Here is a 26,064-nt window from a genome sequence, read left to right as displayed (position 1 = left end):
CTGCCTCAGGAACCCAGACTGGGAGCTGGTTCCACAGGTTCCTGTTTTCAGAAATTGAGCCTTAAAACGAGCTGTCAGGACTTCCTTAACTTTCACAACTGTACAGTCACTACTCTCAGCAATGCTCCTAAGCCCCGCCCACCTGGACCCACCGTCCAACCTTGCAGGATTTGGTTTCCCTGAGTGTTTACTTGAAATCTGCTTTATTTTTATGTGATCACTCAGAAAACAGTCAGTCAATCAGAAGAGAGGAGTCTCTGATTGGCTCATCAACCAGTTGCTGCTAGAGCCCCAGAGAGAGAGGAAACGTAAATCTACATTGAGATGGTTTTTGGTTCTTAAAACCACAGATCATCTCATGGATATTAATACTTACGGGAACATATGGGACCCTTAAAGAACAGAGGCTGTAGATGTGTGATGAGCCATGTGGACCTGTAGCTACGGGAGATTGCTGGGTTTTGTTCCAGCTCCGCTCTGACTCATTAAAGAACAAAATACTGAAAATAAACACAGCAGAAACACTATAAATACCGTCTGTTAAACAGCCTGGGACCTGCTGACCTGATTCGTCACAGATCAGCCTTCAGCGCTTTTCCTCTACCTGACAAGAGCCTTTTCCTGACCCTTTCATGTTGAAAGCAGTTTTAAATGTGTTCTCTCGCTAGGTCTCTTTGGGACACAGCTTGTGTTCTCTCTCGTTTTTCCCATCATATTTATATATCTGCTGCATCTTGTGAGCTTATAGAGCAATAGCCCTCAAATATTTTTTCCATCCTGCATTAATCTGCACCTTTACTGCAAGAAACACATACAGGATATTCTATCACATGACAGGAAATTCTCTGTAAGTTCTCATCGCTGTCAAGGGAATAGAGTTAAGATTTGTGAAGGTGGAGCAGCAATGACACTGCTGAGCCAATGGGGAATAAGATGCAAGACTTTATCATCTCCATGCACCCTGGTGTTTTCTCTGGAAGAATCTGTGGGAAAGTTTGTTTTTTTTTGTACATTTTACTGTTTATTCGTAGCACAGCAGTAAAAGTAGTCCACGAGTAAGAAAATCCAGTCATAAAGCTTAAAATTAAGCAGGGCTGCTATTGACATGATGAAGTTAGAGGCCGAATCTGTGTTTAGTTTGAATAACTAGAAAGAAATCAGTCATTCAATCGTTTGATTTTTCATCACTTACACAACTGTTCAGCAGCGTTTTGAACCTGATTACAACAGCTGAGAGTGTCCCACTGTCTCTGTGGAGCTGAAATTATCAGGTTGATAACAATAAAAAAAAACTATATTTGAAAATTGTACAGCCGTGGCCATTATAAGTGCTCGATATGTTTAAAGCTTTTGTTTTTTGTGGATCGACACTTCTGGGTGCTCTCAGCTATTTTAGTTATTGCTTTTCTGTTCAGTTATTGTCCTTGATAAGCAGAGTCTCTGTTTTAAAGAAACATTTGAAACTCATTTTTGAGGACTGGTGCAATGGGTTTGAATTGAAAACCAGCTCAGTCAGGCACAGACCAACGATGAGAGGTGGTCAAAGGCCGACTCGACTCAAGGGCCATTGGGTCCAATGTCGAAATCCTCTCAGCAGAACCACAGAAATGACCTGTGAGGACTGCTCTGGACCTGCAGGCCACCATCATAAGCACCTAGATGCTTCACCCAGGGGCAGACGGTGCTGTGGGTGGTGCACCATGTGGAGGAGGGGACCTGGTTTGTCTGTTGATTGGTCAAAGTGACAGCTGAGTGGCAGCTGTCGCAGCAGCCAGGTGCCACGTCAGTCCCAACAGCATCTACTCTTTCATTTCACTCTCACTCACTGACTGAACGACGTGATAGAGAGAGAGAGAGAGAGAGAGGGAGGTAGTTTCAGGCTGCCAGACAGGCCTGAAAGACTCAGAGATAATTACCTTCTCTACAGATTCTCCCTGACTCAGACAGAGAAAGGGATGGAAGGGCAAAGCCAGCAGGTGGTATGCTTCATTACATTATGATTAAAAGAGCAACACATTGTTCAGGTTGGTTCGGTTCAGAGCTGCAGCCCAGCGAAGAAAAGGGCAGCTCTTCCTCCCCACTCTCGATGGAGATTTAAACATTTAGACGATGGCTTCATCATAGACATTTTATAAAACTATATGGATATACTACAGTTACACTGTAAATCAGTGGTGCTCAACCTTTTCCAACTCACGGCCCACTTGAAAATCTCAAAAGCGTCGGCAGCCCACACCTGACCTCGTAACAATACGGAGGCCAAAGAATTCCTTTTTACTTTACTGATACTGACTGAACATTCAGGGCTGGACTGCTCCATTTTGTTTGGTGTGTAAATCAGTATGAGGTGTTTCACTCATCTTAAACGCCCTGATTTGGTTTTGTGTGTGTGTGTGTGTGTGTGTGTGTAGCTGTAAACAGAAGCTGTATACAGAGAAGCTGCCCAACACCAGCATCATCATCCCGTTCCACAACGAGGGCTGGTCGTCACTGCTGAGGACCGTGCACAGCGTGCTCAACCGCTCCCCTCCACAGCTCATCGCAGAGGTCATCCTGGTCGACGACTTCAGCGACAAAGGTACAGAGCACACACACACACACACACACACACACAAAAACTCATCACTGACTTGAACACACACCTGCGCCACAGCTGGCTTGCTTGTTATAATTGAGACTTTTCTTCCTCCGAGTCATGTGTTTGTCTGTGTCGGTGGCTGCTGCACAAATAACGAGCCGCTCAGAAACAAAGCAGCAGCTTCTGCAGGGGCCCCGATGTGATCTCAAGACTCTCGTCTGTATATTGTATGCAGGCTGAGGGAGAAGTAGACACTCTCACTCACACACACACACACACACAGGTGAGTCAGTATTTGAGGAACGTATCTCGCCAGTACATGTTTTTATTTATGAGCAAGACGACGGAGCAGCTAGCATTGCTACACTCATGTTGCTACTCTTGAGTGTGTGTGTGTGTGTGTGTGTGTGTGTGTGTGGGTGGCAAAATGAGGTTTTTTTTTTAAATTGCTGGATATTGGTTACGCTTCTACCTTGTGATGTAATGAAGGTTTGTTATTGATCACTGATAGATAAATGATCTATAAAGGTAAGAAGTAAGACCTACAGGATCTACAATATAATTAACACGCTAAATGCTAGCCTGTTAGCTTGTGACCCTACTGATCTTTGCATGACAGCTATTAACCTGGTAACTCAAACTAAATTTAGTAAGTCAGCGCGTTAGCTGTGCTCATGAATTCTGCTGGAAAATTAAACACAGTATAAAATGTAAGGATTCAATTCAGATGTAATTTGAGCTGGTGAGTGATAATGAATATACTCCACGTATCACGGCTTGTTCCAGATGGGACTATGACTATATCGTGAACTTAAATTAGACTTTGAAAAGAATAAATAGAGTATAAATTGTCAAAAGGAGTTTTTTGTTCTTAAAACCACAAATATATCTTCTTATCGATATCAACACTTAAATAAAACTCTGGAGAAATCTAAATACGGGACCTGTAACTGATTTTTGTCCTGTTTAAATTGCAGTGAGCTTCATGAGTTTCACTGAGACTGTGGACTAGTTTTAAAAGCCTCGAGCTTCCTCACAGGCTCCGTGTAAAGTCGGAGCGTTGTGGCGGTGTTAGGAGCTTGATGGCGTATCCTCTGAACAGATGGTGATGATGATGAGGGCGTCCTGTGACCCTGCGAGTGTTAGCGAGGTTAGCTAACAATCATCCAGTTTCTGGTGCGGCCCAGTCCGTCTGAACTGTGCAGTTAATGTACAGCTTTGAACCCTCACATAATAAAATCAAGGGGACAAGTGTAGTATAATCACCGGGGTCTGAGCGGAGGCGAGAGCAAGATATTCATCATGAAGCCTGGTTCACAGCCGCCGCGTGGCGTGACACGTAATTTCCTGTTCACTTCTCCATTTCCTCAGATGTTCAGTAATGCACTGAAAATATACGGAGAGAAGAAGAAAGAAAGGATATGAAGCAATACTTTGATTGGCTGCTCAGAGTTGAACGGTGTAGTTAGTACACTCATGCTTCATCCAGCCTCTCAGTCACTTTCACTGCTGCTGATGAACAGTCTCCCGCTCCGTGGCGGCGTGCTAGCCTGCAGCCACGCCGGCGCCCTGCTACATTAATTGATGCTGTTTTGTTTTGGTGCCTCGCAGCCGACACGGGGAAGATAAACAATTGATGAGGTGTTTTTCAGACTGCAGTTATATTTTCTGAGGTGCTAATTAGTACCTGTTTTCTATGTTGTGTAATTATAGCCTCGCTGACGAGCAACCTCCTCTCTCCTTTTTTTTTTTAAAATCATAATTAATACGACTCTTCATATTTGACTGAAAGGATCCTTGTTGATTTCTATGTGTGAACTCAGAGTAAAGTTGTGCGCTGCTTTTATTCCTCCAGCGTGAGTGTGAGCGGAGAGGAGCTCTGATGGGGACGGTTGTGTGTTGAGGATCATCGAGGCGGGGGTCAGATGGTTTTCATTTGGAGGCTCTGTATTTATTAATTCCCCGCTGTGCCCTGCTTTCCTTTTTTTCTTCTGCTCTTCAGATCGAAGTATGTGCCGTTTCAAAGGTTCTGCTTCTGACTGCACTTGTTGCAGCTGGTTCCGACCTTTAAGTCTCCTTTAAGCTGTTAGAAGTTAGAACCAACTGAACGTCCGACAGTGGCTCCTGAAAGCTCTCGTGTAAAACAGAGACACACAAGTTGTGCGTCAGGATTCTGTGTATTACACTGTCTGCACTTGTTGCTTCACGCCTGGTGGGACGTCACAGTTCGGGCTGACAGGGAAAATCCATCACTGCCTCACACATACACCAGCTTCATTCAAAATCAAGCTTCGCTGTGTATTGATTTAAATCCTGATATAATTAAAAAATAACCCAAGTGTAATATATGAATAATGTCTCTGCAGACTTCAAAATAATTATGGGATTTATTTCCACTTTGAGTCTACGTGTGGAAAATGCACTTTTGGCTGAACAATCTTCCAAGTCTGTTTAGTGGCATCGTTCAATCATTGATCAATCAGTGATCAATCAGTGATCAATCAGCTCTTTGATTCTGAGGAACTGACGATTAAACACTGAGGTTAAACCAGAGGTTTTAAATGGTTTACTGCTCTTTACTGAACTTGACTGTAGCTGCAAACACTCCTTTCCTCTACTCTTCCTCCTCCTCCTCCTCCTCCTCCTCTCCTCTCCTCTCCTCTCCTTTTCTCTTCCTCTTCTCCTCTCCTCTCCTCTTCCTCTCCTCTTCTCCTCTCCTCTTCCTCTTCCTCCCCTCTCCTCTTCCTCTTCTCCTCTCCTCTTCCTCTTCCTCTCCTCTTCTCTTCCTCTTCTCCTCTCCTCTCCTCTCCCTCTCCTCTCCTCTCCTCTCCTCTCCTCTCCTCTCCTCTCCTCTTCCTCTTCTCCTCTCCTCTCCTCTCCTCTTCCTCTTCCTCTTCTCCTCTCCTCTTCTCTTCCTCTTCTCCTCTCCTCTCCTCTCCTCTCCTCTCCTCTCCTCTTCCTCTTCCTCTCCTCTCCTCTCCTCTCCTCTCCTCTCCTCTCCTCTCCTCTTCCTCTTCTCCTCTCCTCTCCTCTCCTCTTCCTCTTCTCCTCTCCTTTTCTCTTCCTCTTCTCCTCTCCTCTCCTCTTCCTCTCCTCTCCTCTCCTCTCCTCTCCTCTCCTCTTCCTCTTCTACTCTCCTCTCCTCTTCCTCTTCTCCTCTCCTCTTCCTCTCCTCTTCTCCTCTCCTCTTCCTCTCCTCTTCTCTTCCTCTTCTCCTCTCCTCTCCTCTCCTCTCCTCTCCTCTCCTCTTCCTCTTCCTCTCCTCTCCTCTTCCTCTTCTCCTCTCCTCTCCTCTCCTCTCCTCTCCTCTTCCTCTTCTCCTCTCCTTTTCTCTTCCTCTTCTCCTCTCCTCTCCTCTTCCTCTTCTCCTCTCCTCTCCTCTCCTCTCCTCTCCTCTCCTCTCCTCTTCCTCTTCCTCTTCCTCCTCTCCTCTCCTCTCCTCTCCCTCTCCCTCTCCCTCTTCCTCTTCCTCCTCTCCTCTCCTCTCCTCTCCTCTCCTCTCTTCTCCTCTCCTCTCCCTCTCCTCTCCTCTCCTCTCCTCTCCTCTCCTCTCCTCTCCTCTCCTCTTCTTCTTCCTCTTCCTCTTCCTCCTCTCCTCTCCTCTCCTCTCCTCTTCCTCTTCCTCTTCCTCTTCCTCTTCCTCCTCTCCTCTCCTCTCCTTTTCTTCCTTATACATTTGAACTGATGAGTCTTTCTCCTCCTCCTCTTCCCACTTATTTCCACATGACTCAGTGAGCAGGTCTCCTTTCAGCTCTCAGGACACGCCCTGGTTGTCTCCTCAGTCCTAATATGAAACGTCTCCATATTGTTGATTTGATTTTGTTGTTATTCCATCAACTAAAATCTTGTGTGTTTTACTTCGCTGCTGACGTGTCTGGTTTTTAGACTGAGATTTGAAACCTGGTTAAGATCCAGGAGGTGATCTGTCACTGTGGGTATTTTCTGCTGTTCCCTTCGCTGTTTTATTTGAAATGCTGTGGTGACTGTGCACAGATGTGGTTACGAGCAGGTCGGAGGCTTTAATGGGGCTGCGAAATTTAGAACTGGCTGCTGGAAAGGACTAAATTAATGAGTTCTGTTGTTGCAAAAACGGTGATGAATTTACTGTGAACACGTGAACTCACAGCTGAACATTTCCCTAACACTTATTGTTTGGAGCTGTAATAACATATGACACTGCAGATATCAGCAGTCAAAAGAAGGCAACTTCATTTTCACTGTGATATCAATCAACTGTGACTTGATTATCACAGCATATTGAAAAGAAAACAGATAATCCTTGTAGCTATAGGTAAATTCCACACTGTTTTCTCTGGTAGTGTTTCAATATTTTCCCTCATTACAGCAATTACAAGAAATAAGCAGTAAGGATTGAGGAGACAGAAACCAGATACTCAGGCTCAGGTTTATGCAGTGTAGTAGCCTGCTAATGTAAAGTCAGCATATACACTCAGTAAAGCTGGGAACAGATTATTAAGACTGGACAGGCCTCACTTAGAGCTGCAGCGCTGCACTAAAACCCAGTGAAGTGGATTATAAAATAAGAGCCACTCTGTCACTCAGTGTGTTGCAGTTTGTCATTTGCTGCCTGTTTTTGGACGGTTTTATATTTTCTGGTTACACAGAATGTTAACAGACCAGAACTTCCTAATGAACGGCAGTGACACAATCAGGAGGCAGCTGATTAGAATTTATATACTGTTTACACATATTTTAATATGTAATATAACGCACTGTATGTATGTATCTTTTTTTAATTTTTTAATTTTTTTGATATTTTATTGATATTTTTATTTCTTTCTTTCATTTTTATTTTCATTTTACTGTTATTTTTATTATTTATTTCTTTTTGGTGACAGGATCCAGTGAAGGAACATGGTTTTTCCTTAAAGTATGAACGTATGAATGATGGAGTTAGTGATGTCTGACGTGAGAAAAAGCTTGATTGTCGTTCAGGTTGGAGGAAAATCTGTTTTTTTCTAGGAGAATGTTTTTCAAATCCCCTAAAACCCTGTAACTGACACCAGGTTTGTTACTTCAGAAATCAGGGAGGCCACTGGAATTCATTTACTGAGGTTTTGAATAGCACAGTATTTGTAATTGCCAGATTATGCGGCCTGTTGGACGGAAACAGCTTCACACACTTTCCTGTACAAGCTGTTCTGCTGCAGAAAATCTCACCTGTGTTTTCACAGCGATCATAATAATTTCCTCTTCCACCCACGACAAAAATTAAAAAAACCCGACATTACATCCAGCCAATATTTACATCCATATTCATCTGTTTTTCAATACTTACCAGTGTAAAATGATCTCAGTCCTGCCTCGCTCTCTGTGTTCACACGCTTCCTCGCTCTGCCTTCCTCGCTCTCTCACCTGCTCACCTCCGTGTTGTCAGAGCAGAGCGCTGACTCACAGATAACACGCAAACACTGACACCTTTTCTCTCCTCCTCCCCTCTCTCCATCTCTCCTTTTGTCTTCTTCTCGTTTTTCCACCTTCTCGTCTCTAATCTCTTCTTTGTCTCTTCTTGTTTCCTTTTTGTCTTTTCTTGACGTGTCTCCTCTTTACGTCTTGACGTTGACCCTGTTTTGTCTCTTGATGTCTCTTCTTGTTTGTGCGTCTCTGTGTGTGTGTCTGTGTGTTGTGGTGGGTTTGAATTATCTCTCTGTGTTTTTGTCTTTCTTTGATGTTTCTTTATCTTTTAGCTGCTGTCTGTTTTCTTTAATGTTCTTTTTTGATTCGTCTTTTCATGGTCTCCACTCTCATGTCTCATCTTGACATCGTTATCGTCACAAACCTCCCATCTTTTTTCACTTGTTGTCTTTTCTTAATGTCTTTTTTCTTTCCCTTGTCTTGATATGAGTTCACTTTTGTACATTTTTACCAGAAAAACGCCAAAAAATCCACTCGTCGTTTATTTTTACTGTAAATGTATTTTTCTTTTATTCTTGTGCTGTTGTTCAGGTAAAACTAGTTACTTTAAGATTTCACCTTGGCCTCTGGAAATTTGTGATGCATCATATTGTGATTATTTTGGCAGGTATTGTGGTTGCGATATGAGTCACGATTTTTTGTAGTTTTGCAGTTTTGAATCTGAACGTCATTTCATTGCTTTTCTTTACATTGCTTGTCATGTTACAAATAAAACTTTGAACTGATGTTTAGTGGTGGAAACGTTAATTACTCATATATAAAGTATGATGATGTAATAATGTATTATTCAAAAAATACCTGCAATATGAAATACACTAATATAATATTATTTAAAAAAGCATAGAATACAATAATGTAACTATATATTACAATAAAAAACACTTTAAACACAAAATACAAAAAATACTATATTTACTATATTCATTATGATGAATTAATTGAAAAAATAACCCAGACTAATCATTAAAAGCATGCAAATTAATTATGTGTTATCTGGTGGGCAAACGGACACTGATTCAACCTTTTCTGCCTGAAGTCACCTCACCTGTGTCTCCATCTTTTCCTCACTAACCTAAACTGACTTCACGACTTGGTTCCTCTGTAGCTGACAAACGTTTGTCTCCATTACACCAGTCGCCTTCTTCTGAGAGACTCCCCTTGACCATCTTTGTTAAACAGAATAAAATGTAAATGAAACATGTTGACAAAAGTGCAGAAAATGTCTGAATTGTGTTCACGTGCAGGAACTGAAGCAGCAGCAGCAGCTTTGCACATTAACATTAACTCACTGCAGCAAATTTGTGGAGCAGAACAGAAAAACTGTAATTAATGGGCATCAGGTCGCGGCCGGCAGAGAGTCCTCTGGCTGATTTATGTGCTGTGCTCTGTGGAGCTGCAGCGGTGGAATCAAGCTGAAAGCATTCACTGACAATGAGAGCAGAGATGTTTGGGCTGAACATAGTTGGCACTCAGCCTCTCCTGATGAAATCACCAGAATAAGATGCAAATGTTGAAGTTTTTCAGCCTGAAATCATTAGTTTGAAAAATGGTTATGAGGATAAAACAAGCCAAAAAAAATAAAAAATTCTATACACATTTTTGTCCACAGAAAAGTGAACGTAATGTGTCATATTTACAAATCAACAAAACCTGCAACGTCATGTCTCATAATCAGATGGAAAACAAAAACCTGACACACATGAGAAGTTAAAGTGGAAGTTGCTGGAGCTGGTCTGTGGACGTCCCTGTTTGCTGGTCCTGCCTCATGTTCTCCTGCTGATGGAGGTTCTTGTTCTGCTCAGGTGCAGAACAGCTACATGTGCCACTACGCCGAGATGGCCGAGGCTGCAGAGCAGAACACGGACTGCTGTCTCCGGCTGCAGTTAGCGAGCTGGCTGTTTAACAGTCACCCACGGTCTGATCAGCAGCGACTGAACTTTTAAATGAAATATCTAAATATTGCAGCTTTTTAATGACACAATCTGTACAGAAGAGATCCTCCATGACATCAGATCGTCAAACAAATGTTTGAAATTCCTCCACTGTAATGTCGGCCATTGATACGGGTTCGTTTGTGTGTGATCAGCCAAACTGATCATTAGTTGCAGCTAAAATGATCTTCTATATAACTTCCCTCTCATTGCTTTTTTACCAGTTTTTTTCTGACCCACTCGGGCTGCCATACATGTTGTACGTGGGTGTGATATCCACGTCTTTCAGGGATCAGATCAACAAAGCTCCTAAGTCTGACTGCAGTGGCTGTGCCAGCCTCAGTGGCTGCTGGGATTGCTGGCTGTCATGTTGCCGACCTCACTCCCGCTCCCCCTGCTAATCTCTGCTGCTGTTGACTTGGAGAACTTTACTCAGCAGAAGATTGTTGGCAACAGTAAATGTCAGGTTTCCGTGTCAGTCCCTCAATCAAAGAACAAGTGTTGTTTCCCTTTTTCTCTCTCTCTATTCCCGCTGACATTCAACCATCATAAAAGAAGAAATCCATCACAGAGCAGGCACAGGGAACAATTTTTCTTCCCATTGTAGCTTGAATAGAAAATAATATGATGCACCTGCTGGGTTTTGAGTAAGAGCCAAGACTGAAGAAGAAGTAAAACATCTCCTGCTGCTGCTGTGATTCCTGGTGCTCAGATATGAAGCTTCTGGCTCAAAATGAAGTTTTCTGGGTGGAAGGAAATATCATGACGTCCCTGAGGCGGATCACTAAGTGCAGTGACATACACACCTGTCTGAAAACATATAGAAAAAAAACACACACAGGCAGATTTTATTTAAACACAAGGAGACAGTAGAGATAAATAGAATTTATTGCTAAGTTACATCACACTACACTACTACACTGTCTGTTAATACTGATGTGATTCCTGTTGGAACAAGGTTTGGTCTGAAACATGAAGCTTTGCCTCTGAACTTCCATCCACATTCTTCATGATTCAAACAGGTGTTTTGTTTTATGAGGGTTTTTTCATCAGCTGGAGAAAGAAGTGACCAATCACAGCTTTGTTGTTGGTTTAAAAACATACATGCAATCCGTCCATGAAAAACAGCAACTAAAAGAACAGCCACAACAATGCAAGTAATGCAGCTACACATGTTGTCAGTCAACATAAATGGTCAGCTGACCTGAAAAATGTACCGCACCTCAGTTTTCTTGTTAACATTATGTCTTTGAAGTTGCCATGAAATATCCGTTTCCTGCTTTCTTTAAAGCATCAGCACTGGTGGCCTTGGTTTCATCTGATTGACAATGAAGCAGCAGATTCTTTTAAGGGACGTCTCTAAAAACTTTGATTAAACACACTGATGTGAGTGTAACTGGATCAGTGGGTGACTCTTCATATCAGTAGTTCTACTGAGTTGGGACGTTTTCTTGTTCCTGTCTGACATTGTGTACTGAGGATGGTAATGCTCACCTGAGCTCCACCTTTGTGTATTGGTTTATTATATATATGGGAGGGGGGGGGGGGGTTATTTGAAAAAGTTGTGGTTGAATGTAAATCTGTCTCACGGCCTTTGCTGGCATGACGTCCAGGACAGACGTGATTTCATTTCATTTTCAATAATATATGGTGGTATATGCAAACTAATAGTGCCTCCTTCATTATTAAGTGATTTCTGCTGAAATATTTTCTTTTGTCTTTGGTAACATGAACCTGTTTTAACAAACTTCAGTCAGTCAGTCAGTGTTCATACATGGCCGGTGTTGTTCATACAGTGTGGGTACTTTTCTCCTCAGGCTTTTGTCAGTAAGGTGAGTTGTTACAGGATGAGCTGACTGTGTTTACATGACTAATTGTTCAGCCAGCCGCCGTGTCGACTCTCAGAGTTCTAAGTTATCACTCCCGTGCTCTTTTACACGCACAAGGCAAACTGGCTAAATTACAACATTTATATCATCGTTGCTTTTGCTGTGTTATTAAAGATTCTTAAAATACCAAGCGACCGCTCGGTTGAGAGATGTTGTGAGCCGAAGCACGGCTTCATATTTCTCTCTGATATCTCATCTCTGCTGCCGACGTCTTCGCAGCAGAGTTTCATTAAAGCAGGGACAGTGCGAGTCCAGATGTATCCATCATGGTTAACTGTGGTCTCTGACAGAGATGATCCCTCTCAGCAGGAACCGGGGAGCTACGCCGCAGCATCACCTCCTGCGATGGAAACCTGTCACTGACTCCAGATTGATTGGAAAAAGTGGAAATGTTTAATGTGGGAGCTCAGATTCTCAACATGAGAGAAGGATCAGTCTGGGAGGAATGAGGTGTCCAACAAGATACGCACCCTGTGTTAAATGAGTAGATTAAAACTGTAATTAGTTCTGTATATTTGTTGCTCGCAATTTGAGACGGTGTGACATGTTTTTAATAGTGGTTTCGCATGTGTTGGCAGGAAAAATGACAGTGTGCAGTGTGGTGTTGAGCCAGGTGATAAATGGGGACAAGAAATAAATTTACCCCGGGTGAGAAACAGAATAATCAAGATGCACAACACGAGAATCTGGGGTGGGGTGGGGGGGGTGGAAACAGACAGTGACAGAGAGGTTGGGTGGACGCTTTAAAGGGGAATTAAAGAGTTTATTACTTACGGTGAAAGGTCGACCTCAGTACATCTGTGGCACATCTGATCGTGACCGACACAGACAGAGAGGTGAAACTGTGGAATGAACGAAACTAATCAGAGCAGAGATCCAACAGAAATGCTTAAAGAAGAGCTCATTTATTACCACACATTATATCAGTGGCTTTTGTTTTTCTTTTAGCCTGAGATGGACGTGCTCAGACCTCATTTACAAGAGGCTGAAAACAGGTCAGTTCAGTAATCAGTGGCTGGAGCCTGAAAGTTGGCAATTCGTCACATCCTGGCAAAGGAATATATCTTACTGGACGTCGCAGTCTGAGTAAGCATAAGTGCTGGGTTGCAAAACCTCTTGGCAGCAGGGCAGGTGAAAAATTGAAACATGGCTAAAAGATGACGAAAGCAAATACCTTTCTTTGGATGTCATGGTCCTCTTTTCCCATTTTTTCGAAAGGTTGAAAATACTCATCAGGAAAATCAGGGCATGGAAACGCATAAATCAATTCTCTGCTTTAGTCCGTGTATGTATTGAGTTATTGGTGCTGATATAACACTATGAATCCATCATAGGTTTTTTCTGTCAAAGGAATGCTCAACTGAAAACCAGGGTTTTAATATTAAACACTGAGTTCTCGTAGGTTTGAAGGTCGGCTCTGAAGACCTTGTGGCTCAACTGTGAAAAGTCCAACTGGGTTCACATCAGTTACCAAGTATTCCCACAGTGACCCAGGTTTACCCTCGAAAAAAACTCTCAAAGGTTAAAAGAAAATTTAAAGAAACTTCTCAAACCAGCAGAATCTACTTCTCCTCTGTACATTGAAATGTTCCCCATCTGCTCAACACCTTGTGACGTACACTGCTGCTCGGTGCTAGTGCAGTTAGCTGTTAATGCTGCAGAGTTGTAGCTCTGCTGCTGTTGAGGAGCCACCTGCCGAGCCTGAACAAGACCAGTTCATACGCAGCTACAGTATAAAGGAGTCCAGTGTCCTGTTACATTGATATTCTTGCTGACAGCTGTTGCCTCCTGGGGCTGACAGAGCTCACAGCGGTGCACTTGGTTGTGTGGTTTGCTGTGTGTTTCCATTGTGCTTCTTCATACCGTGTGTATATTGTTGAATTGGTGAAGATCAGCTCTTCGTTTGCTTTTATTTTGCCCATTGTGGTGTGTGGAGCATTTAACAAAATTCAGTGGTTAAAAGTTTGTGAAGCCAAACACGAAGCCAACATGGTAGATGTTGTGTGAAGGTTTGGTCACAGCTGAATTTAAAACATTGGTTGAAATTGGTGCTGAAATAATTGGTCCACAAGCGGCCAAACAGATGAGCTAGCTAACAAGTACCAAGCTAACTCAGAGCTACAGTTATGTTGTAATGTACATGACTGTGACTGACTAGGGTCAACCCCCCCCAGGGCCCAGGCTTCTGTCTGAATGACTGGGCAGACAGTCAAAGCTGCACTCTATCAAGTTTGATGACTTTGCCCCAAAATAAGGTTAAAACACTTTGTTTCGCAGGATATCCCTCTACTACCCATGTGCACAGTTTCACTTGCGTCAGTGCAACAACATGATTGGCAGACATTTGTCTTGTTGGGAGGAGGGGCTTGGTATGTATCATGCAACCGCCATCTTGAACATCATGGCTGTTCTATTCAGGATACGTGAAGTGGTTTGTCTCTCTCTTCTAAAGTCTCTGCTAGCGCTTGTATACATCCACCATGTTAGCCATTAGCTTGCCCGGTGCAGTAGTTAGCCAGCTAGCTCTGCGAGTAGTTATTATGTCATCAGGCTTCTAAAAGGGGACTTTTGCTGCATGATTTTCTGGTCTGAGTGAGTTGTTACGTGTCATCACACATTTTTCAGATGTAATGAGTAACAGTTGAGGTTTTCAGTAGAGTTTCCACAGACTGAACAGGTTACAGGGCTCAGTAAACAAACAAAGGAGAGAGATGGAAGTGATGGAGAAGGTAGGAGAGGAGAGCAGTGACAGGGAGACATAAGACAGGAAGACGCGTGTTCTGTGGACAGAGACACCACCAGTGGACCTGCTAGCCTGCCCAGCTACAGTCCATGATGAGCTTCAGCTGGGGGGTGGGAGGGGTGGGAGGGGGGGTGGGGGGGGGGGGTGTGATGGTGGTGAGGGGAGGTCAGCTCACTCTTCATTAGGCTGTAATTGAATTTCCGCAGCCCATGCAGGGAGGATGTTCGGCCCTCGCTCTCCCTGCAGGGGAGTGTTGGCTCGCTCCAGCTTCCCAACCTCCGCAATACTTTCAAGGTTAGCTCAGCTAATGGGCCACTTCCTCCACGGATTTCTCTGCTCGCCATCTGTCATCTACATGTCTGAACATGTAGGCGTGCAGGTACGCGCTCCGCCACGTGATGCTGCTTCAATAGAAGACGCGCTAGAGACCCTGTTCAGTACCACAGCAGACCCCCCCCACCCCTCCCTCCAGCCCTGATCACAGCTGACAGTGGCAGTGACTCGACAAGGGACCTGCAGTGTCCCTGTGTTAAAGCTGACAGTGCAGACGTGGAAGGACATTCTTCATAATGACTTGGTACAATCAACAAGTCCCACAGCTGCAGACCTCTTCAACAGAAACACGCTTTTCTGCCTAATGTCACATTGTAAATGTTTGTGAGCAGTGATGACAAGAGCATCGGATTTTATCTCGTGGTTGAAAGCTCCCATCATCCCCCTGGACGTGCACGATGGCTGCACCTGCTCTGCTGCAACATGAGAAGGTGTTGATAGGTTTGCGTGACGTCCAAAATGTAATATCTAAATAGGTTGTTGCGATATGTGAGCTTTTTTTCCTGATGTTATGAAAAATGTTGCATTGGTGGGAAATATAACGATATTCAATATTATGGTGATATTTTTTTTTCCCCTTGACATTATAAAAAATATCGATTATCAAATATTGGCCCAAGTAACACATGAATCTACCGACATCTACCTCTCACATGCAGCAGCAGGTTTCACATAATGCTGCAACTACTGGTCAGGGCTCATTCATCTTTCAGTGACATCTCTCCTCCTCTGTTGAATATACACAGAAGAATAATCCTATGATTGATTCATGCAGCAAAAATGTGAACTATTCTCTGGTTCCAGCTTTTCAATTGTGAAGAGTTGCTCCTTTTTTTGTTCAGTATGTTTTGGGCTGTTGATCGAAGAAATTTGACAATTAGACAATTTGGCTCTGAAACATTTTAATTTAGATCAGAAATCTAAAAAAAATAGAAATAATCTGGTGAGTCCATCAGTTATTCTCTCAATCATGTGATTAATGGTTTGGTCTTTAAAATGTCAGAAAGTAGTGACATACTGTAGATTCAACTCAATTTTCTAAAGTCAAGGTTTGCAAACCTTGTTTTGTCCAAAGATTTTCAGTCTGCTGTCATAGAAAATAAGGAAAACTAGAAAAGAATCACAACTGAGAAGCTGCAACCAGCGTGTTTTTACCACATTTGATAGATCAATCAACTAATCATTTAAGCTCTGGATTAATTGATTAACCAATAACGTTGCAGTGATCCACTCTGTTCATCGTACATTTAAAATCTCTCCCTTTTTGCGTGCACAGCGATGCCTTTTTCAAACTCTGGGGGGTAAAAGGTGATGTTTCCACACAAGAGGCAGCGCAAAGCAGCGAAGCACCTTATCATGTTGTAGCTAGCTTTTATTTTTTCCCTCCTCTTTAATTGGAGTGTACTTTGGAGATGAGAGCTGTTCTCCGGGGAGGCTGACTTCATTAGCACCTGTAAGTGTCCAGGCATGTTAGCAGAGAGGAGGAGGTTGAGTTGTCTTTAATAAACTGGCTCGTCAGGGAATATTTGGGTGAGATGCCACAAAGTAAATCAGAAACCAGACCCAGACAACACGTGTGGCTGGTTTGATATCGCGCCCTGAAGTCGTAATTTTAACGCACAGGAAAAAAAGCTTCACAGACTCAGACATTTTCTTTGTTTTGTCTTGTTGCCATAAAGAGGTTGTTCTTATTATTATTATTATTTCTGTTTAATTGAAGTTTAAATTAAGAACTGGAGCTGCTCCCCAAGGACTCTCATTAGCATCTGTAATAGCGGAAATAACTGGCATCCTCCCAGCTTAATGGGGGCAATCTCAGCACTAAAACAATCATAAACACAATTTAACCATTAACCACGAGGCAAAACAGGGAGGGGAGGGAAAGGGGAAAGAAATGAGTGCAATGAGAAATGGCCAGTGTGAAGCAGGATGGTGTCTGAGCTACGACTTATTATGTTTTAAACGTCCCATATTTTACATTTTTCCTGTGTTTTATTTGAAGTGTTGATATCCATCAGAAGTGAGTCTCCTCTCTCAGGCTTCTCTCTGGAACAAGACCAGGTTGGTCAGCCAATCAGAGCTTCTCTTCTGAATGGCTTTTCTGAGTAAGCTCATAAAAATATAGCAGATTTCAAGTAAACAAATCTGTATTGGAAACCAAATATTGCACGGTTGGATGGTGGGTCCAGGTGGGCGAGGCTTGGGGCTTGGCTGAGGGTGGTGACTGCTTTGTTGTGACATCACAAAGTTCCAAATGTCCTGACGGCTGGTTTTAAGTTTCTGAATACAGGCTGTGTGCATTTCTCTGTGGACTGAGGCTTTGATACTTTCACAGTATTAATATAGAACCTAGATCTGTGTTGTAATCAAAAAAACAAAGGGACATCTACCTTTATACTATATGGGACCTTTAATAACTTTCTCTGGAGAGCAGAGAAGCCATTTTGGCTGCTAAGCAGAATGAAAGAAGCAGCTCTGAAAGAGGTACAGGAAGGATTAGGAAATGCCTGAACAGTAGGTGAATGTAGTGATGGAGACTGGTGACTTATTAATCAGGATGCATGTTGGTGCTTGTTGTCAGGTGTGTCTTTCATCTCTGCAGAAAAAAAAAAAAACTGCAACTAATTTTGTATGATGGCTGTGAAAATGAGCTCTAATGCACACCACTCTTCAACCTGCCTCCTCTCCTCAGTGCTTGTAATTTACCTTCTTCCTTCCTCTTCTCCTTGTTTATCTCTGGTGTTAGTTGATTTTATTCTTTTTCTCTTATGATTTCTTTAGTTTTGGCTGCTGCATCATTTGTAATAACATTTACAGATACGTGCAGATATGATAAAACTGCTTTCTAATATCTACTGCAATGGTTTCTCTTCATTATATATTTCCCTGCTGATAAAAAAGATGCCAGAGGGAGGCCTGAAGTCCACAGGTACAATCCTTTCGAAAAAACTTGTGCATTAGCTGAAAGGAGAAGAAGTTGAGTGAAATTGCTAACGCAAATTATTTCAAGAATGCATATTTACAAGCCTAAGAGTCGTTAACCACAACAGTGATTTGAACAAAATCTATTTCAAGAAAGACAACGACTCTCTCAAGGACTAACCGTCCCCACAGAGATCTGTTTACAGCAGCTGACAGCAGCAGTACGAGCGCCGCTCGATGGGAGGAGGTTTGGAGATTTAGAGTGAGCAGAACATCAGCGCTGCCTTGTTAACAATGACTAACAGTGACTCAGTCTCTGTAGCTGTTACTGTTCTGTCTCCGTCAGTTTGGCCTCTGCGTTTCCTCTGTTGTTGTACCGCTGCTTCCTCTTCATTACATCCCCCTCTTTTGTAATCTTACCATCAATTATCTGCAGGGAAATGACAGATTCTTGGCATTGTAGCATGATTTTGGATGTTTTCTTGCATTATCCCTCTCGGTGGCGATATAAATAGTTGAGAAGTGTCAGACTGCAGGTTTGACTGCAGCCAAACATAACTTGTGTGATAGGTGATCGGCAAGGGGCCAGGGACTATGGGGATCGTACTGGCAATACCAACAATAGATCTTTATATACTGAAGCTAAAGGTTTTTGTGAGTAAATGCACACTAACACTTTCTTTTAGTCTAGCTTTGCACTACAGTTTATGCCAACTGTACTTCTCTATACATCTTGTGTGTGTATTGGCTGGTATTCGTGTTTGATTTATTGCGTTTTTACAAGCTAATGGATTCCTTCGGGATCAATAAATTATCCGTCTATCTATCTATCTATCTATCTATCTATCTATCTATCTATCTATCTGTCTATCTATCTATCTATCTATCTATCTATCCATTTATTAAGAAGCTGCCACTGAACCTTACAGTAGCATTGTAAAGTTAATTGGCTTCTTGATGAACCAAAGTGCAGTAAGAATTCTGAGGAAACGGGATAAAACTTTTCCAGTCTTTATCATCAACAGACAAGTTGAACAGATGTTCCAGTCCTCACATTTTTCCTGATATAAAACCAACACAGAATTTTCTTGTTGAATGAAGGAGGGAATAAACTTCTCCCCAGGTTGTTTATTCCAACCTAAATGTCTTAAAAGTTTTTTTGCACTGTACTCAGGATTGAAACAGTCCTTTACCCAACCAGAAACCAGGATCTTGAACCTGATTACTGAATCCAAACCTTTCAAATCATGCAAAAAAAAAAAAAAAGAAATAATAAAAAAATTAGGATTAAGAAAACAAACTGGCCTCTTGTATGTAGTGATTAATGTCCTCGATGGACCAAACTACAGTGAGAAAAATTATGAGAACATTTTTACAGCCTTTATCATTGTTTGATTATTAGTCTGTTTACACAACGAAGACATTCATCAGATGTTCCGGTCTTTGTTTCTTTATTCCTTATTTCTGAGATATTCCTTGTTAGATGAAGGATGAAATAAACTTCTCTCCAGATTGCGTTTGTTTTGACGGCCTTCAAGGGTGGAATTTCACAATGTTTTACCCAACTTCAACCCAAGACCTAATCTGCTTATTGAATCCGAACCTCTTTTTAAATCAGACTTGATGAGAGATTAATTGAACATGGACCTTAACAAATCCAGGTTTTCTTTTTTTTTTCTTACCACGTTGGAACAGGATCCAAATTGGAACCAGCTGTCAGACAGACACATGGGAAACCTCCCCAAACCTGAGAAGCAGAGTTTTATTTTAAAAACGAGATACCTGAGGTCGACCAGAACAGGTCTGCAATAGAACCAAAATAATAATATCCAGTCTAAAAACCGACCTGATGAAGAGAACATCAGCACTGGCAGCAGCATGATGCTCCACCAGGTAACAACCAGAAAAACAGGAGCAATAAATGTCACATGTCATCCCGAAGTTTTTCTCCTGTGATGATGAAAATGATGAAGCTGATAATGAGTTCACTAGAGTCCACTCAGGTATTAAACGGCCTGATTAGACTGGATACACTGAGGACATGAAGTCAGAACCTGGAGTGAGTCAGAACCCTGTTGTCCTCTGCAGTTGGTTAAGATCAGGCAAAGGAGGGATGACGCATGAGATCCCCTGATTCATATTTATACATTTATATTCTGAAAACTGGAATATACAGTACAAATGGAGTAGCCCTGATAGAGATGTCATTGTGTTGCGGCGCAACAGCAGCTTGTGTGTGTGTGTGTGTGTTGTAATTGTGCGACAGTGCTTGAAGGCAGAGACATGAAATTGTCCGTCCACTTCCTCTTACTTATCAAAATGCTGCTTTCATCATTTTACGACACGACGGCAAAGTGCACGTCAGTAATACAGCTCTTATCGTTGCCTCAGTAGATGTTTAAGTGTGTGTATTTTGTGTGAAGGCGTGGAGGAGGAGGGAGGGGGGTGCATTTAAAATCCCCCCAAGACTGTCTTATATCATCACAGACTCTCCCTCAGCATCCGTTTTTTTTTTAATGACGGTTGCAGAAAAGCAGCTTCAAATGTCTCCAGCCTGGAGCTCGGTGAAAAGGCAGGATGTGCAGCGGGGTTCACACGAGCAGACGAATATTTTGGAGGAATAAATTAGCAGCTTGGCTCTTTGGTGTTGCGCCAGGACTTCTGGGAAGTAATCCAGCACCTTGGAAAGAGAAGATTTGGAAGTCATATTGGATTCACCATAATTTGAGGTTAATTGAATAGAATCCCCCCACCCCTCCTCCTGCCTCACCCTATACAGAGAAAGAAAATCAGCAGCGGGAGATGAAGATGAAGAAGTGTATGTATGGGAGAAAGAGACTGTCCTGTGAAAAACGCTCCCACAGGTCGTTTGTCAGCAGATTATTGTGACCCATAGTTCACGTTTTGTTGCTAGGCAACATCTAGTGGTCGTAGCAATGTTGACAGGAGCAAAGGGAAAAGTGCGGTGACGTAGTTCATAGAACGACAAAGTCCACGTGAGGAGGAGGTTGGGGTGGATGGATGAATATGACACAGAAGAGCGGTGTTCGATTCCCATATGACAGGAGCAGTTTATGTTGTTTCTATTATCCATGACTGTTCGTTCTTATTATTGTAACCATGACAACAAAGATCATCTAATGTTGAGGAAGCACTTATTTGAACCCAAATCACCCTCTTTTCCTAAACCTAACCAAGCCATGACTGTTATTATAGTAACCATGACAACCAAGATCCGGTGCGCCCGCTGCTGCAGGGGCACTAGTTCAGGAGTCACTGCTGTGGTTGAAAAACGACCTGTGTGGTTGTTGAGCTTGCAGGACTGGTTGGGAGAAGGTATGGTATGTTGGTATGTACTGACATGCAGCTGCTTTCTGAACCACAGGAGCACTGCTGCCCCCTTTTCACTGAGTCTTCTCCTTTGCTAAGTTTTGGTGTTTGTGATTGAATTCTAATTAAAGCCTCAGAGGAAGATGCAGCATTCCTGCAGCACAAACAGATGGAGGGCAGCGAGTGTGCGGCTGTTTGGTAAATGGGGTCTGCGGAAGTGACCCAGGCATCGATGATGTCTGAGCCCCCATCATGTCGTGGACTTCACATTCTAATAATGACTAATGTGTTTGCCGACATCGGCCTGCTCTCATTAGTGTGATTTATAGTCTCGCCAATTTTCAGTAAACCAGAGGAGCTGTATTCCAATTTATTCAGGTCAAATTAACCATTCATAATTAGACACAGTAACCTTTCCCGCTCCCTTCTTCTGCACTGAATGTGCTGTACATGCAATGCAAATGTTCATTGTTTAATCTCACTGGCAGTCATTAGGAAGGTTATGTAAGAATCACCCGATGCAGGGCAAAAGTTTAGCTGGAATCAATCTCCTCATGGTTAATGGCTAATGGGCTGATTTATATCCATGTTGTGAAGGTGAAGGCTCGCCCTTTCCTCTAAGGGTGGCCCGGACCCTGAGGAGCTCCTCTGCCTTTGTTGCAGGGTCAAACCCCTGGAGAATCTATTAATGCTGTGTGGAGTCATTATAATATAGAATAATTATAAATTTGTCATTTATAAGCTTATTACTTTATTTTAATATCAGGGATGATGCATAATAACTGACATCATTATACCAAAATATCCCAAAGGCAGCCAAATGAATAAACATGAAAAAAACAGAAAGTCACAGAAACACACTAAGGATACAGTTTAGAGTTTACACTCATACAATGGAAGTGCACATGACCATTGCTTCAATAAATGAGAATAAACATTCAGAGGACGACAGAATACATCATTAAAGCAAACTGAAGTGATGCATAACACAAAAATATGTAAAGCAGGCATTTATAAATCATAGAAAACAAACTGATATAACAAATCATGTATAACAGGCAGACTTCAGACAGACTTAACAACAGTGATTACTAAATGTGAAAATATCAAAAGTATCAGTCAGTCCACAGAGAAATTCTCACAGCCTGTATTCAGAAACTGAGCCTTAAAACCCTCCATCAGGACTCTGTGATGTCACAACAAAGTAGTCCCTCAGCCACGCCCTAAGCCAATCACAATGTTTCACTGCTGAAGACCAGGCTGTAGGAGGTGAAGCAGTACAGGCCTGACAGAGCATCAAATACCAAGTGTCTGCTGAAACCTGTGGGTGAAATTAGTGAGGACAACATGATGCTGTATGTCAGAAATGATATACATTTGTCCACAGATATTATTACAGTTTATTACATGGTAGCTGACAACTTCTATCATCTCTGGTGCATTTGATGATTGAAGGCAATGTTGCAGGAGATGAGCAAGGCTGTTTCACGGTATTATTGAAGTGTCTTGATGTGTCGTGTAGTTAATTTGATGGATTAGTCAAACGCAATTTGGTTATTGTGTCACAATATATAATATCATAATATGAAAAGACATATACTTTGATAGATATTTTATCCATGTTGTGCACTCCTGTATATGAAAAGGGCCACAGTCGCTGCAATGTTCATCTGATGTGAAGGTAAACACTCTTAAATTACAGACTGAAAGTCAGCATTTATCTTCGCTGTCGTTATTTCCTCTCCGATGTTTTACAGTAATACTGTAATGGAATTAATTTCACAAACAACTTTTATTATCACTTTGGCAAATCATCCATCACTTGGCTTCAAAGCAAATCTTTTGGCAGTGACTTTAACACATGTAACAGGGGCTAATTTGAGCCAGACCACTTCAGGCAGGCTGCATCCCAAACAGGGCCTTCAGGATTAACCAGCAGAGTCCTGTGTGACAGTGTGATGGACAGCGCTCCTCACTCTGGTCTTGATTACTGCTCGGTTCTAATTTGGTTTGCTCTGCTTTAATAATGTCTGGTCAGATCTGGTCTTGTCCAAACACGCTGGTTTGGACTGGCATGTGGGGGACGTGCTGGTGGGGTTTGATGCTGTTTGACTTGAGGGGATGGGCTGTCATTTACTCAGGCTCATTAAAAAAATAAATCACAGGAGAGAGAAAGGAAAGACGGATGGATGGAGAGAGTGAGAAGATGGAAAGAGAGAGGTCAGAGGACCTGCTGTCTCCAGGTTTGTTGGTTTTGGCTGGTCCTGCCGGCTTCAGTATCTCAGCTGTCTGTTGGGATCAGGAGTGCCTCCCCAAGAGGCAACTGCTGCCAAACAGAATCAAAACAGAAGGACAAGCTGAATGAGAGAGGAGAGATGAAGAGGGAGCAAAGGAGGGACAAAAAGGGAAGTAAGAATGAAGCAGAAAGGGAACAACAGAGTGTAGACATAAAAAAGGGTCTGTCATTTTAGCAGCAGCAGCTCATCCTGTGAAGGTTTAAAAGGACTGCTGCCTTTCCTCCATCCTTTACTATGATATTCAGAATCCAGTTAGTGGATGTGTTGGAGGGGGGTTCCTCAGTGACAGTGGCCCATTTGTAAGAACTATTATCAATGAGGAACACCGACAGAGGTAATATTTTATTAATGTCTGGCCTGGCTGCCTGTGTTCGGCAAATAATGGCCCTTTCTTTTTTCAACCCTTAAGAACTTTTCTTGGGTTGAAGTCGAGATAGGTACAGAGAGGACGAGGAAACAAAATACCGTTTTTAGGAAGACTCAGAGTTTTAGTGATTTGAGGCTTATCATAAAGTTGTAATATAATTCTGATTTATTAGATTATGGCTTCTATTGCATTACTGAGTAGGGCTGCTGTTAGCAGAAAATCTATGTGTGCAATCATGCTCTTTGGTAGAAGAAGAAGAATTTACCAGCATGAGTCAGCAAAATAAGAGATGGCCTGAAAGGCATCAAAACATCACTGTGCTTTGTGGTGAACTCAGACATAGCGAGGTTTATGTGTGACATCACCACCTCCAGACAGTCACATCTACCTTTAGAAGCACAATAAAGCAATGATCACATTGGATTTAAAAATGCTTCATCTTCCAAATTGTCTGACACAACCTTAAAGAGCAATGATTAGCTTGGTAACCTAACTGGGTTAAAGGATAAGGACGCAGTTAATACGTTTTTGGTTTTTTTTCATTTTCACAGAAAAGACTAAAACCAACATTGAATTCATCCTACTTACAGGTTTGTGGTTGGTATCACTTTCCATATTATTGCTGATACCATTGAGTTTTGCCACTGTTACCAAAACAATACATTTTTGGATACCCTACTTTGAGAAACATGAACATATTTTCAAATAATACTGTTTTTTTTATTTAAACCTTATTTAATAGTGTTTAAACACAGGCTGCAGCACAGTAATAATTTGATAATAATTTTCATTTTTCATCCATTTAAAAAAATAATTTTCAATGAAATAGACATTGTGGTCATATGTTGTGCACCATTCAGGCCACAATAGTACAGCGTACACACATGCCTGGAGACAATACAAGTCTACAAATTATTAATACTAACAGGCACTAAAAGTTGCATAATTTAATCAAACTGTAGCAGTGAGTCTCCCCAAAGTCGCAGCAGGTATCAGGAGTAATATCCACAGGATAACAAGCACTATTTACTGTCTCACTATACATGAATTATTCAGGTGAGCCCTGGAGCTCCTATTTGGTCTCTTTGGCATTCTCTATCATCAGCCACAGTCGAGTCGAGTATACGGGTTTGTACAGGTTTGGCTGAACTGTCAGCTCCAAGAGAAAAACTTGATTCAGCCAGTCACCACTTACTACCTGACTCGTAATGCTTTCATGTTTATGGCTGACAGGTGGTTTTGGAACATATAGTGAAGCCAAGAGCTTGTATGTTTGCATGTCAGACTTTGAAGTGAAGCATATGGTGATCTCCTGGAGCCAGAAATCAAGAACAGCTAATTTTTGTGGAACACTAGTGTTGATAACAATGAAGGAACATGTGGCACAACACAACTGCATAGTTCTATGTCCTTTTAATAGCCTTAGGGCGTGACCATGGCTGTGGTCTCTATAGTGTAACTGTTGATGGTACAGAAATGAAATTACAGCAGCATTACCCTTTGATTTGTGGGGCAGTGATGATGTTGAAAATAGATATTCTGAAAATGAAGCGGTGACATTTGGACTCATTTTTGAGGCAGTTTGCATGAGTGATGGAGCTGGAGCATGAACCTCCATAGTCACTGTAGACAACAGCTTTGGTTGAAATCAAACAGTTTGTATTCCTGGAGACAGATGGTTTAAAAAAAAAAAACACTACAGAGTCATGTCTGTTTTATGGAGACGAGCATCAAATCACATTTCGGGTGTCGTATTTTTTCACATGCATCTGTTGTTTTGTAGTCAAGGTGGAGAACATTGTATCTGGGATCGTTTTTTGGCCAGCTGGTTTGTGCCATATGGTATTTTATCAAGATTTCCTGAATCAAGATGGTATTACATGCAAATGAATTTCAGCAAGATGTTTAGAGGATTGAGACAGAGATTGAAAAACAAGGAGACGATGGATGGTATTAGACAGATGCTATTATTCATATCATGGATGGATGGATGGATAAGGTAGGTAGTAGGTAGGTAGTAGGCAGTGGATAGATGGATAGATAAATGGGTAGACAGCTCAAATTTTGCTGACCTTTTTCAAACCATAAAGTTTTATATTGGCTCTATGAATCATGACCTTACAGTGATTATTTAAACCTAAAAGTTTACAGCACTTACACGATTTCAGTAGTTATGGATTTGAGCCGGCCGGTCAGAAGCGATGATCTGTTTCATGGCGTTTCTCTGTGATGGTTGAC

General features: G+C 42.1%; 1 protein-coding gene across 1 annotated transcript in view; it reads left to right on the top strand.

The window, feature by feature from the left end:
• LOC139637261 (polypeptide N-acetylgalactosaminyltransferase 10-like) overlaps window positions 1–26,064 on the top strand; it is a 92,369-nt gene that overhangs the window by 32,387 nt on the left and 33,918 nt on the right. Inside the window, exon 4 of the mRNA XM_071505822.1 lies at window positions 2,412–2,578. Coding sequence (XP_071361923.1) covers window positions 2,412–2,578 — 167 coding nt within the window. The remainder of the gene's footprint in view (window positions 1–2,411; window positions 2,579–26,064) is intronic.

Source organism: Trachinotus anak, unplaced genomic scaffold (genome assembly GCF_046630095.1).
Source record: "Trachinotus anak isolate AG129_WGS33_773 ecotype Australia unplaced genomic scaffold, CSIRO_AGI_Tana_v1 ptg000020l, whole genome shotgun sequence".
NCBI lineage: Eukaryota > Metazoa > Chordata > Actinopteri > Carangiformes > Carangidae > Trachinotus > Trachinotus anak.
The sequence above is the reverse complement of the archived record's forward strand: the minus strand, read 5'-3'. Positions and strand labels throughout refer to the sequence as shown.